Source organism: Aquila chrysaetos, chromosome Z, assembly GCF_900496995.4.
Source record: "Aquila chrysaetos chrysaetos chromosome Z, bAquChr1.4, whole genome shotgun sequence".
In the NCBI taxonomy this organism is placed as follows: Eukaryota; Metazoa; Chordata; class Aves; order Accipitriformes; family Accipitridae; genus Aquila; species Aquila chrysaetos.
In genome coordinates this window covers 22,270,227-22,284,897 of record NC_044030.1, presented here as the reverse complement: position 1 = coordinate 22,284,897, position 14,671 = coordinate 22,270,227, and the positions used below count along the sequence as shown (strand labels likewise).

At 40.0% G+C, this 14,671-nt stretch overlaps 1 protein-coding gene across 1 annotated transcript in view; it reads right to left on the bottom strand.

Moving 5' to 3' along the window:
• Window positions 1-5,113: 5,113 nt before the first annotated feature.
• The window catches only part of PGGT1B (protein geranylgeranyltransferase type I subunit beta), a 42,210-nt gene continuing 32,652 nt past the window's right edge, over window positions 5,114-14,671 (bottom strand). The window contains 5 exon segments of the mRNA XM_030003885.2: window positions 5,114-5,676; window positions 5,679-5,810; window positions 10,344-10,452; window positions 10,732-10,916; window positions 12,514-12,559. Coding sequence (XP_029859745.1) covers window positions 5,630-5,676; window positions 5,679-5,810; window positions 10,344-10,452; window positions 10,732-10,916; window positions 12,514-12,559 — 519 coding nt within the window. The 3' untranslated portion in view covers window positions 5,114-5,629.

Below are 14,671 nucleotides of genomic sequence, written 5' to 3'. Positions count from 1 at the left end.
TGTAAAAAATAGGCCAGGAGGGTCCTTAAGACCTTAAGAGTCCACCAAACTGCCCCAAGGCGGGATCGGCTGTCCTTACGTCATTCACAAATGTTGTTAGTGTAACCTGCTATGAAAGAGCACCCCTGACGAAAGCTCCTGGGGCAGTAGGTTTACACAGATGGCTTTCGGCGCGTGCTTCTCCACAATGAGTCTGAAGTTAAAGGAGGCTTTAATGGTATAATAAGCAGTACAAAGGCTGGGTCCAAGATCAAAATGTAATTTTGTAAAGTGAGCCTATTTTAGTAAGGAATGGTCATAATTTAAAGAAGGTTGCTAAATGGAAGACTCCTGGGCAGCATAACAACAGCAAATAAATATAGCTCTGTGCTTAGGGAAACCTTTAAATTAACCAAAGGCAGCGTACAATTTCAACAGCAGTCCTGCATATTTAGCTTTCCAGGCAGCATAAGCACCACTCTCGTCCCACAAGCGCTCAGGAAGGGTGACGAACAACAGGAAGCTGTACCTTGACTTCTATTCTGTCATTTTCACATCAAATTGTCCTTCTGCAGACTTCCCATAAAAAGATAAGGTGGGATTCTCCCTCCCAGGGTGAGGCAGAGCCTCTGCCCCGTGTGCTGTAGCAAAGGGGACATTGGGAGAGATCTGGATGGAAACCCAGGGATGGTTCTTGCAGAAAGAGCTTCATGAAGGCCTCCGTGCTCTCTCAGACTGTGAGCATGCAAGGCGGTTGGTTTAACCGGTGCACAGGGTCCTCCTGGTCCTTGTACCAGAGCCTGGTTATCATCACTGTTAGGAGTTAGCAGGGAAGCCACCTTCACATGCATACGTGACTAAAACTGTAAAAACACAGGCTTCCACATGTGTATCTCCCTCCTTTCATTTGTGAGTTTAACATAAACAACCTAATCTGTCAAGTTGAAAGCTCTTTCCTTAACACAAACATTTCCCCTCCCATGCACATTTTGAAATTCTTGTAGTGAGAGGTTGCAGATTGTTCTCACACAGATTTTTCTCTTCCTTCATGGAATTCCCCTTTTTATTGAGAGGCAGGACGGTTTCCTTCCTCGGGATCCTGCTTGTTCTCCCGTAACAATGGCCACTTCTGTCCAGTCCCATTCCCAAGTACAGAGCCTGTACCTACAGATGGACATTTTAAAGGATGTCCTTGCAATGCAGTTATCAAAGCACTTCGCCAGTGCCTCAAAACCAAAGCAGTAGCGTAGGGTTTGCTGCCTTTGGTGGGTTCAGCTTGAAAACCTTTGGAGGTTATCATTTTCTGTGCCCTTGAGAAGATGGTGTGTGGGCAATTCTTCACCCAGAACATCTGACTGGCTTGGCAAAAAACCCACCCCACAAGAGCTACAGCTCACAGGGAATAAGAGTGTCTTCCCTGCTTCCCAAAGCAACACTTCAGTGATTTTCATTAAATTCAGAAACTAATCAGGAAAAAAGCTGCGGGCTGAGGTGGCTCAAGCCTACGCACTTCTGCTCATCTACTGGTGTCAGTCAGGAACAGATTATTCTTGATTGCTTTAAACTAATGGTAAAAAATAAAAAAATAAAACCAAACCAGGCTAAAGTGTCCTTTTGCCAACATAGTTTATTTCACCCACCTGAGCTCTATATGAAAACAGTAAAAAGGTCATAAATAATGCAGTGTTCCTAGCTAGTAGGAGAAGGATTTTTCTTGCCTTCAACCAGTTTGAAATCCTTGGCTGGCAAGTTATTTGGGGAGGATGCTGGGAGGAGCCACCCTTGGCAGACCAACATGCATTTAACTTTCCCTTCCTTCACAGCAGGGCAAAGCGAGCGTGCCCTCGTGAAGTGAGTGCATGATAGCTGAATCAGAGGCAGATCTGTTCCACTCAGGTTGCTGCATCAGGGATGCCTTTTTAAGTATGCTGAGAACTGCTGAAGTTGTCAAGAGGCCTGCAGGAGTCAAAGGAATGAAAAGAAACTTGCATGGAAAACCAGGGAAGATGAGGTAGAAGCACAGACACAGTTTGTGAGCACTTCAGGTAAGGTAGGGGCAGCCCAGCTGGCATGTATTTGTCAGCCTGAGCCAACATCAGCAAGCTTTGAGTGCTGCTGAGGATTACATAAGGCATTAATTTTATAAATATATTCTTGATAAACAGGAAGAATTGGGAAGCGGGTCTGTTGTACGATACCATTGCTGGAACTTCAAAAGGTTGTGGCAGTGTAGCCATTTTGTGTAGTGCAAGCCCTGATGGTCAAGATGTTTTACATCCTCAAGAACATGGTAAAGCCATTTAATGTATTAATTTCTTACTTAGGTTCAGCCTCAGCAACATAAAGCTGTGGTTAACAGAAAGTTATTACTGGTGGATAGTGATCACATGGTTTGCTTTTTCTAGCTACATTTAAGCTTCACAGTTCAAGTTTTAGCTGCATTTGGACATCTCCGTTTTAAAAGAGGTTTAGGTTATGGACTCCTCTTCTTATCTGTGAAACTGTTGTCCCTTGATTTATGATTTAACATTTTTCTAGTCAGAAGACACAATAACCACAAAAATGGGAGAGGCAATGCAATCTAGCATTAACTACACAGTTAACATTCAATGTTCACCTTTTGTTTGCCTCACAACAACTGGGGCATTAAGAATGGCAAATGATGCACGCGGAGTTGGTTATTAGCACAGATTTTTGTCAACTTAAAAAAGATTAAAGATTTTAAAAATTAATTAATTGATTCTCAGTGTAATCAGATTCTCAGTGTAGGGTGAAGGCATACAAATTTTTCTGGCTTCAGAACAAACTTTGGGAATTAATGGGAAACAAATACGCCTCCTGCAACCTTTAGAGAAGGGTAACTGCTGTCAACATTCAGCCTGAAAGAATGCTGTTATTTAGCTGTGAAAAAAAAAAAAGTTGTAGAATAACTGGGGGCCAAGGAGATGTGAAATGTAAAATCTGTAGAAACAACCCAAGGTAGCTTACAGATACAGAAAACAAAGCAAGAAATATTAGCTGCTTTTCAAAGCAGAACACTGTTAAATTACTTGCCATGAGAAATTAACTTGTTATTCACAGAGTATGATTTTTCACTGTTGTCCCCATATACTTCTCTACCCTGATGTCCCTCACAGACGAGAACCCAGTCACAGACAGGCAAATTCAGGAACCATAGTTTAGGATTTTGCCAGTAAGGATTTGCGCCACGATAATCAAATACATCATTCCTCATCCAGCCAAGTAAGAAAGTATCAATATTTGGGATGTTTCCCAGCAAAGGCTTAGAGCACCTCATTCAACTCTTCCAAAATTCAAACGTACTTCCTCTAACAGGGAATGTACTAAATGCTAAAAGTGTTTTTTAGACATAGACAGTTCTCCAACAAGGCAGAGAGGTACAGGTAAGGATGAGTAGCTACAATTACATCTCATCTTCATTGCAACTTCACCATGTTCCAAAACCCCACCCCTCTACCATGGGTCAACTTGCAGCCACCATCTGATGTCACGGACAAGCAAATACTGTGCTATTTTGAACAACTTTTACACCAAGTTTGGTGGGTTTTTTTGGTTTTTTTTTTTGGTAGACTCTCAGCTAGGTAGATCCCCATGACCTGAGTCTTCTGTTCAGGGAAGCTACCTCAGCCTTTGCTGACCAACATCCCATTAAGCTCCTCCAGAAAAATGGACTCCCACAGAACTGCTGTTGTGTGCCCCCAGCCTGGTAGATCCTCTCTTTTAGGTATCTCTATTTGTTCTTATCTGCAGCTGATTTCAGGTCATCTCAGGACACGGGGAATAAAACAAATTCCCAAGCTCTATCCTCCTCACTTCACTCTCTCGGGTTGCTTGAGTCAGTACCTCCCTCTTGCTCTTGCTCCCTGATACATGCACTTACCCATGGCAGCTCAAATCCTTTCTACCATTTTGGTTCCACACTCTTACTCCACATTCTCTTCCTTCTTCTTCTCTTCTTTCCACCCTCCGTTATTTCCCTGTTTTAATATTCTCTTACTCTGCACCAGTCCTACTCAAGCACCTCATTCACCCGTCCCAATACTAGCCCTACAGTCCTGTTGCTTACACCGCTCCAGATTTTGTAGTTCTTCCAGCTCTGTAGCCCCTCCTCCTGCAAGGAAAGTGTCGACTGGGACATGCCTAGATCACACGTCTTACTTCCAAGCCTTGCTCCATGCTCTTCTGCTTTTCAAAGCAGACCACCACCACTGGTGATGCTCCCAATGCTGCCATGGAAATTAATCTGCTTACAGAAATAAAAAACATTTCTTTAAGTAGGAAGGCTGCTACAGGTTTGGACACTGGGATTGTTCCGTTAGCCTGCAGGTGCCCATTGGATCTCTCCAACATGTCTAATAGGGGTACAACTCCTCTAGCCTTTTCACTTGCACTGCATTGCAAAATCAGAACCATGGTTATTCCTGAAGCTCTTTTTGCTGACTGAAAGGATCTATATCCTGTTTGTTTGGGCTTAGCGGTGTCAAATGGTGTGCTTAATCTGGCTTGAGAGGTCTTCAGTTATCTGTGTTTGGGAGTCCTTTAGAAAAAAATGTGCCTTAATGACTGGCAAGTAGAAAGACATCCTGGTGTCTACTGTATGCCTGAAATGCACAAACTGACCTGCCACAAACACAACAGCTGCAAAATTACATGCTTTGATTCTGAGCAGCATCTCAAGCATACAAAGTAAGGCACCACTGCTAAATAAGCTGAGAATGTTCATCATCTCTCTAACAGTAAACCACCACCACTACTTTAAGCCCAATGTTTCATTCTTTACACAGAACGGTTAAGAAACTCTGAATTATTTCACACTAAGAGGGAAATATGTATAAAAAATAATCAGTGCAGTTGTACACTTTTAATGTATTGCAAAGGCTTGACTTTGGAAACAGGTTCTAATGCTGCTCTGCACACAGCTACTCCTCCAAAAGACTGTGTTCAATATCTCTTATTGTCATACCTCAATCCACCACACTCTCATTGCATTTCACACAAGGAGAACATTTCAAATGAAAACTCTCTGGCTAATGATCCACTGCATCTGTGTAGAAGCTACTCAGAAGAATTATGAAATCCATTTAGTAAGGCCACACGACTTTAGAGTCCAGTATACTGAATAAAATTTTATTTTTTTTTTTTTTAACAAAGTTTATGGAATCTGAAAGTAGACGATAAAAGGTAACTTTTAACCGAGACTTAAAATGGGAGATTCTCTACCAAAAATATGTCAAACATTAAGGTCATAAAGAACTCCAAGGTTCTGTGCTATACCGTATGATATGTAAACAGATTTTGAAAATACTTCCCCATTATATATTTTGACACAGTATGCACAAATTTAAAAAAATAAAATAAAAATGAAGTTTAAATGCCTCAAGGGATTCTCAGAAGTAAAGCCATTTGAAGAGCCACTTACAGTCTGTGGTGACAAACTTCTATATAATCAAAATACTTCCTTTTTTCACAATGCAGAATAACCTGCTGAAGGCAACTCCCTATCAAAGTGATGCCACCAACACAGATCTGATTGTATGACTCCAGCACTTAAAAGAGCACATTGGTTATACATGGCTTTTAACCTTGGGCTACAATTATGCTACCAGAACTACATTCAAGTCTAAATCAGTCATGTAGAGACGTGTGTGTTGTCTGAACACTGTTTAGAGTCCTTGTTTTCCAGATCTGATGAAGGTGGTGAAGGCGCTCTGTGGTTCTTGTGCTTACATTCAGGGCGGGATGAACTTGGCAAATACCAGGTTCTCCAATTAACGACAAACCACAGATCCCAAAGTAGGCATGTAAAGCATCTGAAAGAAGGACAGGAAAGGAAAAAGAAAATTATATCAGGCTGTAACAGCCAAGTGTTCCTGGATTAACACCTCTGAATAATTACAGCAAGGAAAACAAACAAACAGGTGCTACATTTTAAACTTGAGTTTTGACAGAAGAAATCAATTTCTACCCAAAGCCACCAGCATGAACTGATAGTCTGCAATCTCTAAAACTAGAGTCCAGTTTTCTTGAGTGCTCAGGCCAAACAGCAAGAGAATTTGAGCATCTGGAGATAATTTCTGTCCACAAAGCCAATTTTTTTTTTCCCCCGAACATGAACATTTTTTTGCTGATTACTTGATGAACAGCTGACTACTGAAACACCAAAATTAGTGCCAATAGCTGCCAAACAGTAAAATTTAGAAGTATGAAAAGGAGTTATACTCAAAGAGGAGTCTCTCAAATTCCTGGGAGAATACACTAAGGGTAAGAATTCATGAGGTGGCTTGATCAGTCCTAACAGATGACTGCCACAAAAAAGGGATGCTCCTATTCCTCTGTCCCACGCTGCTCCTGCTGCCTACCTTACACCAGCTTGCCTCCCTTACAGCTTGCTGAACACCCTCCATGACATAAAGCAATTGAAAAAAGATGGAAGAAAATTAACCCAAGCAGGAGAAAATGGACAGTTTTCTGACATTTCAGTGAATTAAACTGGTTTGCAGGTTTTGATATACACCAAAGCTAATGCAAAAAGGAGAAAGGACGTACAGCCGTACTTGGCAAAGCTGGGAGGAAGAGAAGTGAGTGTGCCTCCTCTGGGCAGCAGCAAGCCACTAGATTGGATTATCTGCCCATGAAATCACAGGCTAAAGATGGAAAGAGGATGTGAACTTAAATGCGCCCCTTACAAATTCTCAACACTTAGTAATCTTTTCGAGGTGTCAGTGAATTCATATCTGACTAAAATGATATTACAAGAAGGTATCTGGATAGAGAGGCTCTGAAAAAAGGCTTCTGCTTATCAGCATTAACATGCAGACAAAAGCATACTCAGCAGATACAGCCCCTACTGACCTTGCAGAAAGTACATCAGAGAAGGACACCTCAACTTCAGGACATAAGAGTATATTAACCCCTGTGGACAGCTGCACTGATACGCACTAAAAACAATATACAAACCTATTACCTGTATACGGCTATTTCCTGGGTTTACCCACAAAGTTCAGCAGTTGCGCAAATCCATGCTAACTTAATACTCAAGTAAGTTCTAGCCAAAACACATATATGTAGCCTGTGTACTCCTGTTTCAAGCTATGAAATACACCAGGTTTTCAAGGTCAAAAAACATAGGTCCAAACATTTTGTTTCCTAAGTGACTCACAAATACAGAATGCAGCATGCAGCCTCACAACTGCTCGGCTGCTGTCTTAAAAAGAGTAACAAAGTAAGGTGTACTTACACTTCTATTAGAGCAAATGTCACTTCAGTGTTTTACATGTAGTAATTGTGCACACTCATTTTCATCCTCTCACTCTTTTATGTTAAACCTTTTGATCTGTATGTACTTCCAATTCTTTTATAGTGTGTATAATTTAAAGATAACAAACGAGATACATCAGAGTTGTGGCACGACCTCCTGGGGCATGCAGCAGTACATCTAGCCATTTCAAATAAAAGTTTATTTATATCTAGTCATGACTTATGCACAAGTCTGAAAAAAACCCAAATGGCTCAGGTATGTGTTGTAGCGAAATCTTGCGGATTAACCCTGGTAGGCAGCTAAGCACCACGCAGCTGTTCACTCACTTCCCCCCCCTCCACCCCCAGTGGGAGAAGAGGAAAGGAAGAGTAAAAGTGAGAAAACCTGTAGGGCGAGATAATGACAGTTTACAGGGAAAGCAAAAGCCATGAGTGCAAGCAAAACAAAGCAAGGAATTCGTTCACTATGTCCCATCAGCAGGCAGGTGTTCAGCTGCTTCCCAGAAAGCAGGGCTTCATCACCTCTAACAGTTACTTGGGCAGACAAACACTGTAACTCCAAATGTCCCCCCCCCTTCCTCCTCCTCCCAGCTTCTACTGCTGAGCAAAATGCCGTGTGGTATGGGGTACCCCTGTGGTCAGCAGGGTTCAGCTGTCCCAGCTGTGCCCTGTCTCAGCTTCTGGCGCACCCTCCGTCTGCTGGCTAGCAGGGCAGTGTGAGAATCAGAAAAGGCTTTGACGCTGTGTAAGCGCTGCTCCACAACAGCTAAAACATCGGCGTGTTATGAACGCTGCTTTGGTCACAAATCCAAAACGCAGCACCATACGGGCTCCTAGGAAGAAAATTAACTCCAGTAAACCACGTTAATGTGGTTCAATGCTTTTAACAAGTAACATTAACACCAGGTAGCAGATCTAACTGCTTAACATGAAAGACTTAGGAAAAAAATACATATCAGTCATTTGTAAACAAAGAACAGAACAAATACAGTAGGTGTTCAGTTCTGTTTTGAAGTATGACTCTCCTTAAGCCAGGGTCCATGCCTGCTTCATAGAACAGTAATACTACTACAATGATATTCAGAAGATTTTTCAGATGAAAGCCTTTCCTATATTTGACAACCTGTCAATCACTATGAACAAAACAAGTCATGTCCTGATTCACTTTGTTATGCTCATGTTTTCAGAGGATTACTAGCATTTAAGAGTCTTTTGACTTTTTAGATTTATTTTCAAAGGCAAGAAAGTTTTCTAAGCTCACTGCTCAATAAGCATGCTGGTCCAAACACTATTTTAAATCAATAAAAAGTGTTAAATAACGCTACTGGCCTCCAGACCAAGACTGTATTGATGTCTCTTAGGATGGGAATATCAGTACTACAAAATAATACTTCCCTGAATCATGAGTTGTGAAAAGTAACTTGCAACTTTGGAAGTCCATGTCATACATATGTTATCACAAGCTGTTGACTGTTTTCTGCAATTTTTTCTAGGAAGAAGTCTAGAAGCATTATTGCACTGCAAAGACAGGTTGACTATCCAAATTTAAACAGAGCTTTTATAAAGTAGGAGCTACAGAAGTTCAAATTCTGAATCTATCTTAGAAATCACCTTTGAAAAAATGGCATGTTCTTACTTTGCAAACTTTCCCTGGAATATTTTGTCACATCTGAGTTTTGCAACAAAGCCAAAGACAGCTTGCCTTTCAGATACTATACTGAGCTTGTAAGGAAGCTCAGCTGTGTGTGTATGACAATGAAATCCCAGTTCCACAGAAACAATCTTTGCAATGCTGCATTTATAGTCACTCTTCACATCAGAACTGCATTGACTTTTTACTCTGTCCTTCAAAACACAGACTTATGTCACCATCTGCCTGAGGAAAGAATGGTGCAATAAGCCCACCTATCACAACAAAACAAGAGACAGCAAAAGCTTGCTTTATAGGAAACAGTAGCGTTCAGGCTGTAAGACCACACAAATCAAAGGAAAACAGCTTTATTGTTAGTCTTGACTTTCTCAAATCTGATCTCAAACAATCACAGCTATGCTAAAAGACAGGTTAAGGAACCTCGCACATGGCTGGGTTTTAAACAGATTTTTTAATCCCTAGCTCACTACGTAAATGGTTCATCAAGATAAACAGAAACATTTCCTCCAAGTGATACTGATCTATATAATAAAAGAGTAAATACAGCTGAAGTCCTCAGGAATCCTAAGCTTATTTTCAGGGGTGGGGGGAGCAAATCTACCACAAGCACTGCGTTTTCAGTGTGGGTTCACCTTGAAAAATTATCAACTGTTGTTGAGAACGATGAAAGGATGAAATATCAGGACACAGATTCTGAACAGACTCATCCTTTATTACGACTAAATTTTTATCTTATTTGGTCAGTTTACAGACCGTTTATCTGCCCCATACAAAATGTCACTGGGCAACACTACTGACACAAGGTTTGTTTTCACAAGTTTGCAATACCTTCATTGAATTCTAGCATCTTTTAAAATTATTTCAAATTAAAAGATTTTAGCATCTTTTCAAGTTCTTCACTACTTCAAATTAGCCACTTCCAAAAGGACAGTAATTAACTTTCAGATATACTATGTATAATTGCTATGTGCAACTACAATCTGTAAATCGTAATATGTGACTACGTAAGTTTTGACTGTTTTTACATACACCAGTGACTTCTGAATAAGCTTAAGGATTCCTTTATTAAGGAAACAAATGCTTTGAAATACTTTACTCAGAGGATTTACAAAGATACCCACTGCACAATATTCTCTTTAACTAGAACAGTTAAACCCATACGGAAAGGCTTGCCCAGCTCTAAATAGACAGCGATACTCTTTTAGCAATAGTCTCAACAACAGCAGTTCATTTGCTCTGTGGCTGAGCAGGGAAAAACTATACCTCTCTCTTTCCACTTAAATAATGAAAATCTCATTATATTTTAAGGTGGGTTTTTTCCATTTTTTGAAGGAGACTGAGGAGAAAACTTCCTTTACACCTCTTGGATGTCTGACTGCTGGAATGTATTTCTAGCTTAGAACACACTCACCATGATTTTGAAAAGTAAATTTACCTGGATGGCTATCTGGCCACTTGGCAAATCCACCAACAAGACGATCTTGAGTTGACAGGATGTAATTTCGGTTTTTCTCAAAATTTGTATATTCGAATATATTCAAGAGCTGAAAAGAAATAAATTACACCATTACAGTAACATACTAAATCTTGGTATATTTTAATACTAAAAGATAGTGCCTATTTATGAGATAAGCAGTCACAGCAGAGATAGCACTAATCTGGTAAACCTCCATATCCTGCATTTTTGCAAGATGAAAGGCCTTTATAGTGATCTGTGCATATTCATGCACTTGTGCCAAATACGTAACTCTTTCAAGCAAAAAGATATGATGCTTAAAGAAAAAACAAGTCAGTAACTATCCTGTAGCTGTTCCATACACTACCTTCAATGTTGCTCCCACCCAAAAGGAATAGCAAGTGTCTACAGGTTTGTTGGGTCGTCCATGGTAGCCATTCTGTTGCCTCATTATACACCATCTTCTTATTCTGTTCAGTTCTTTTTCTGAAAAAACTTCCTCCAGTTTACCCATCAAACATAGCGATGCAATACCACAAAATGTAGAGCCACCTGTGAAGAGAGAGTTTTTGCAATGTTTTGATACCCAGATTTTCACTGAAGCCTGTATGACCTCATTCAGAACTTTAACTAGGGTAGTAACAACTAAATCAATGGATTTTTAGAAGCACAAAAGTGTTAATTTTAAGCCTAAAATCCAAATAAATAAAAACACTTTAGTTCATGTATGTCAAAGGGGAAAAAAACTTCAACCCAACTCTTGCACAAATAAACCTGGATTTGTTTTCTTAAAGCTGCACTGCCTCTCAATGCTGCGCAATTTACATTACACAGCAGTCCAGAAATAAGTAAATTGCAATGCAACAGAAAACATTTCTTCATATGTAACTTAAAAAAAAAGCTATTGGGATACCAGCCATCAGACTGAAGCAAAGATGCCAAAGGCAGTCTCAGACTCAATCCCCCAGAGGATATAAACACACAGAAGTGTCTGATGAGCAGAGAGCCAAAAAAAAAAACCATTAAAAAAAAAGAAAAAAAAAAGACGTGGTTAATACTATGAAAAGACTGCTGGACTCTCATGGTTGTAATAGATACAGATTATTATAAAAGTCTAAGGAATTTTTTGTTATCAAGGAAACTGCACTGTAAAATTTGAAATTAGAAGAGAAACTCATGTTCCTTGTGTATTATGGACAACACTTTTTAAAGACCATCAAAACTCATTCTGAGTTTATTACCTGATATGATAAAATTACAGCCTGGGAAAGACCGTGAACAAGCTGTTGATGCAAGACTTGGGGCCCAAAGTTCCTTACACTATCCCAGTGCTAGAAGACCTCAGTAACTCTAAGGTTATTTTTATTCTGATGCTGAAATGCAGCAGGAGAAGGATACTGAAGTAATGCTATCTGTTATCACTAGCATTCTACAGTAACTTAGTTAACTAATTTTTTAAATACGTAGGGGTATAATTTAAGTTTTTCAACTTTATCCATCCTGCAGGAAGAAAACAGATAGTATTGAGCTTTGATAGGATTCCAAGGATAAAGCTAGCAAACATTTGATAGATTTAGTATCAGTCACATAAAAGTCAATAGTTTCTCTGTCACAAGCAGACCAGACTTCATGGCACAGAAACGTTTTGCTTAAAAATATTAGTCTCGGGATTTCCTATCTTCACTACTACAGTTTACAAAAATTAACTGCTGCTTCAAGATTTGAGCCCCTCGTGGATGCTGTAGTCTATCAGAGGAAATGTTTCTAGGATTTACTAATAGCTGCTGAAACTGGAGATTATCAGGTGCATTGCACAAAATCTCTTGCAGATAAATCCAGAGTAGCAATGGTACACGTGGAAAAAGTTTGCTCTGTCAGCAGGAGATGAGAACTACAGGCAACACCTTTCAACAAAACATTCATGAGGTAAGATTAATGGAGTTGTTATATTAACAGCCCATCTGGTCTGATATTAAGCTGGAACTAAGGGAAGACGACAGATGATATTCTGAGGCATGTTTTGGATTTGCTCCTCATCATCCTACTTCCTTAAAATTAGAAAAGATGGAAAGGCATGACATACCCTGCATCTCTTACAGCATTTGCAATCCCAGTCTTTACAACAGGCGTAGAACATTTTAACACTTACCATGAGATTCCAGTCCAGCTCCCTGTGCCAGGCCATTATCATAAGACTGAAGAAAAAAGCCCATAAACCAGTTACTTTAGAACCACATCACTTTCACAGACATTGCAATTTCTCAGTTTACTAGCAAAATTATCATCAGCCCATAACCACCATTTAAGCTGATTAAATTCTGAACCTACACCTCAAACACAGGTCTTGGCACAAAAGAGTTAACAAATCAGCCTTGTTTCAATGCAGGCAGCTTTTATGACTTTAATGGAGTTCATTTTAGTTGTTACCTATGTTAAAAGTCTGAAAATGGGTAAACATGTCTTTGCCAAAAAGGGAAAACATGTGATGCAGGTAACCATTAAAGAAAGAAAAAAACCAAACCCAACGTTTTTGTCTTTCTAAAAAGAGAAAATGGATATGTAATTCCAAACAAAATTAAATGGATAAAATAATCTGTCTCTAACCCAAAAGCTGGCTAACATACAAAAAGGCAAAACGCAAGGTACTACTGTGTGTGTAATAATCAAGTACAAGAAATGCTTTAGTAAGGAGCAAGAACGTCGGGCTTTAAAAAAACATGAAGATGCGGTGGGGGCTGAAGGAAACCAGAAGCAAAAACATAATAAAGCATACTACTGGACTAAACCTGCCCTGTGAAATATTACTGTTAAAAAATACCTTAGAAATGCTGAAAAATCACTTTGTTACGTGAAAGAAAAAGGAGAAACTTGAGTCTGATGAACAAAGCACTAAGCATATTATAGTACAGGTCTGTTAAGAGCAATCCAGGACCAGATGATGCTGTATATGTAGGAATAACAATCTTTCTTCTCTAAAAATTCATTAAACCATTTTGCATAAGAAACAAGAGATCACAGTAAGTTATACGTAAAATGGAAAATGTTTATTTTACAAGAGTTCATAGAATACTTAATAAATTATCACTGGACAAATACCATACTGTTTAGTAGGAACAAAAATGAAGTTTAACTTTTGAAATGAAATTGCACAGGTCCTACATCTTCTATATTAACTGCTCAATTAATGATTGGTTCAATATCTGATCAGACAGAAAGCAATCTTAACTCCCCCTCCTGGGGTGCTGACTATGAACTTCTCATGCTTTCTCCCAAAACATTTAACAGTGGCTAGTAGATAAAGGACACCTTGACAGACCACTAATGACTCCTATAGTCCTAATCAAAGAATGGCTACAGGAGCTAGCATATCTTTAGGAATGACCTAAGGATCATTTTGTACATCTGTTTTTAAAGCTGACATTGAGAAGAAAAAAAGAAATAGAAGCAGACACAGAAGTGTGCTGGCTTTGGCTGGGATAGAGTTAATTCTCTTCATAGTAGCTGCTATGGGGCTATGTTTTGGATTTGTGCCGAGAACAGTGTTGATAACACAGAGATGTGTTTGTTACTGCTGAGCAGTGCTCACACAGAGTCCAGGCCTTTTCTGCTTCTCACCCCACCCCACCAGCGAGCAGGCTGGGGGTGCACAAGAAGTTGGGAGGGGACACGGCCGGGACAGCTGACCCCAACTGACCACAGGGATATTCCACACCATATGGCGTCATGCTCAGCAAATAAAGCTGGGGGAAGAAGAAGGAAGGGCGGGATGTTCAGAGTGATGGTGTTTGTCTTCCCAAGTAACTGTTACGCATGATGGAGCCCTGCTTTCCTGGAGGTGGCTGAACACCTGCCTGCCGGTGGGAAGTGCTGGATGGATTCCTTGTTTTGCTTTGCTTGTGTGTGTGGCTTTTGCTTTACCTATTAAACTGTCTTTATGTCAGCCCATGAGTTTCCTCACTTTTACCCTTCCGATTCTCTCCCCCATCCCAGCCGCGGGGAGTGAGGGAGCAGCTGTGTGGTGCTTAGCTGCTGGCTGGAGTTAAACCACAACAAGAAGCTATATTAAAACTATATTGCTCAGTTTTTGAGTTGTTGCTGCAGGTTGAGGCAACTAAAAACTATCATGTGATACATACACTTCAAGCTGCAGCTTGACCTTCTGAAGTTTGAACCAGTCAATTTTAAGTAACACCTATGAACATCTGAAAGTTAAAACATACAGTGTAAACTCTTCGCACTGCCTTTTGAGAACGCAATGCAAAGGTGCTACCACACACCACAGACCCATTAATTGCTAAGCAAAGGCA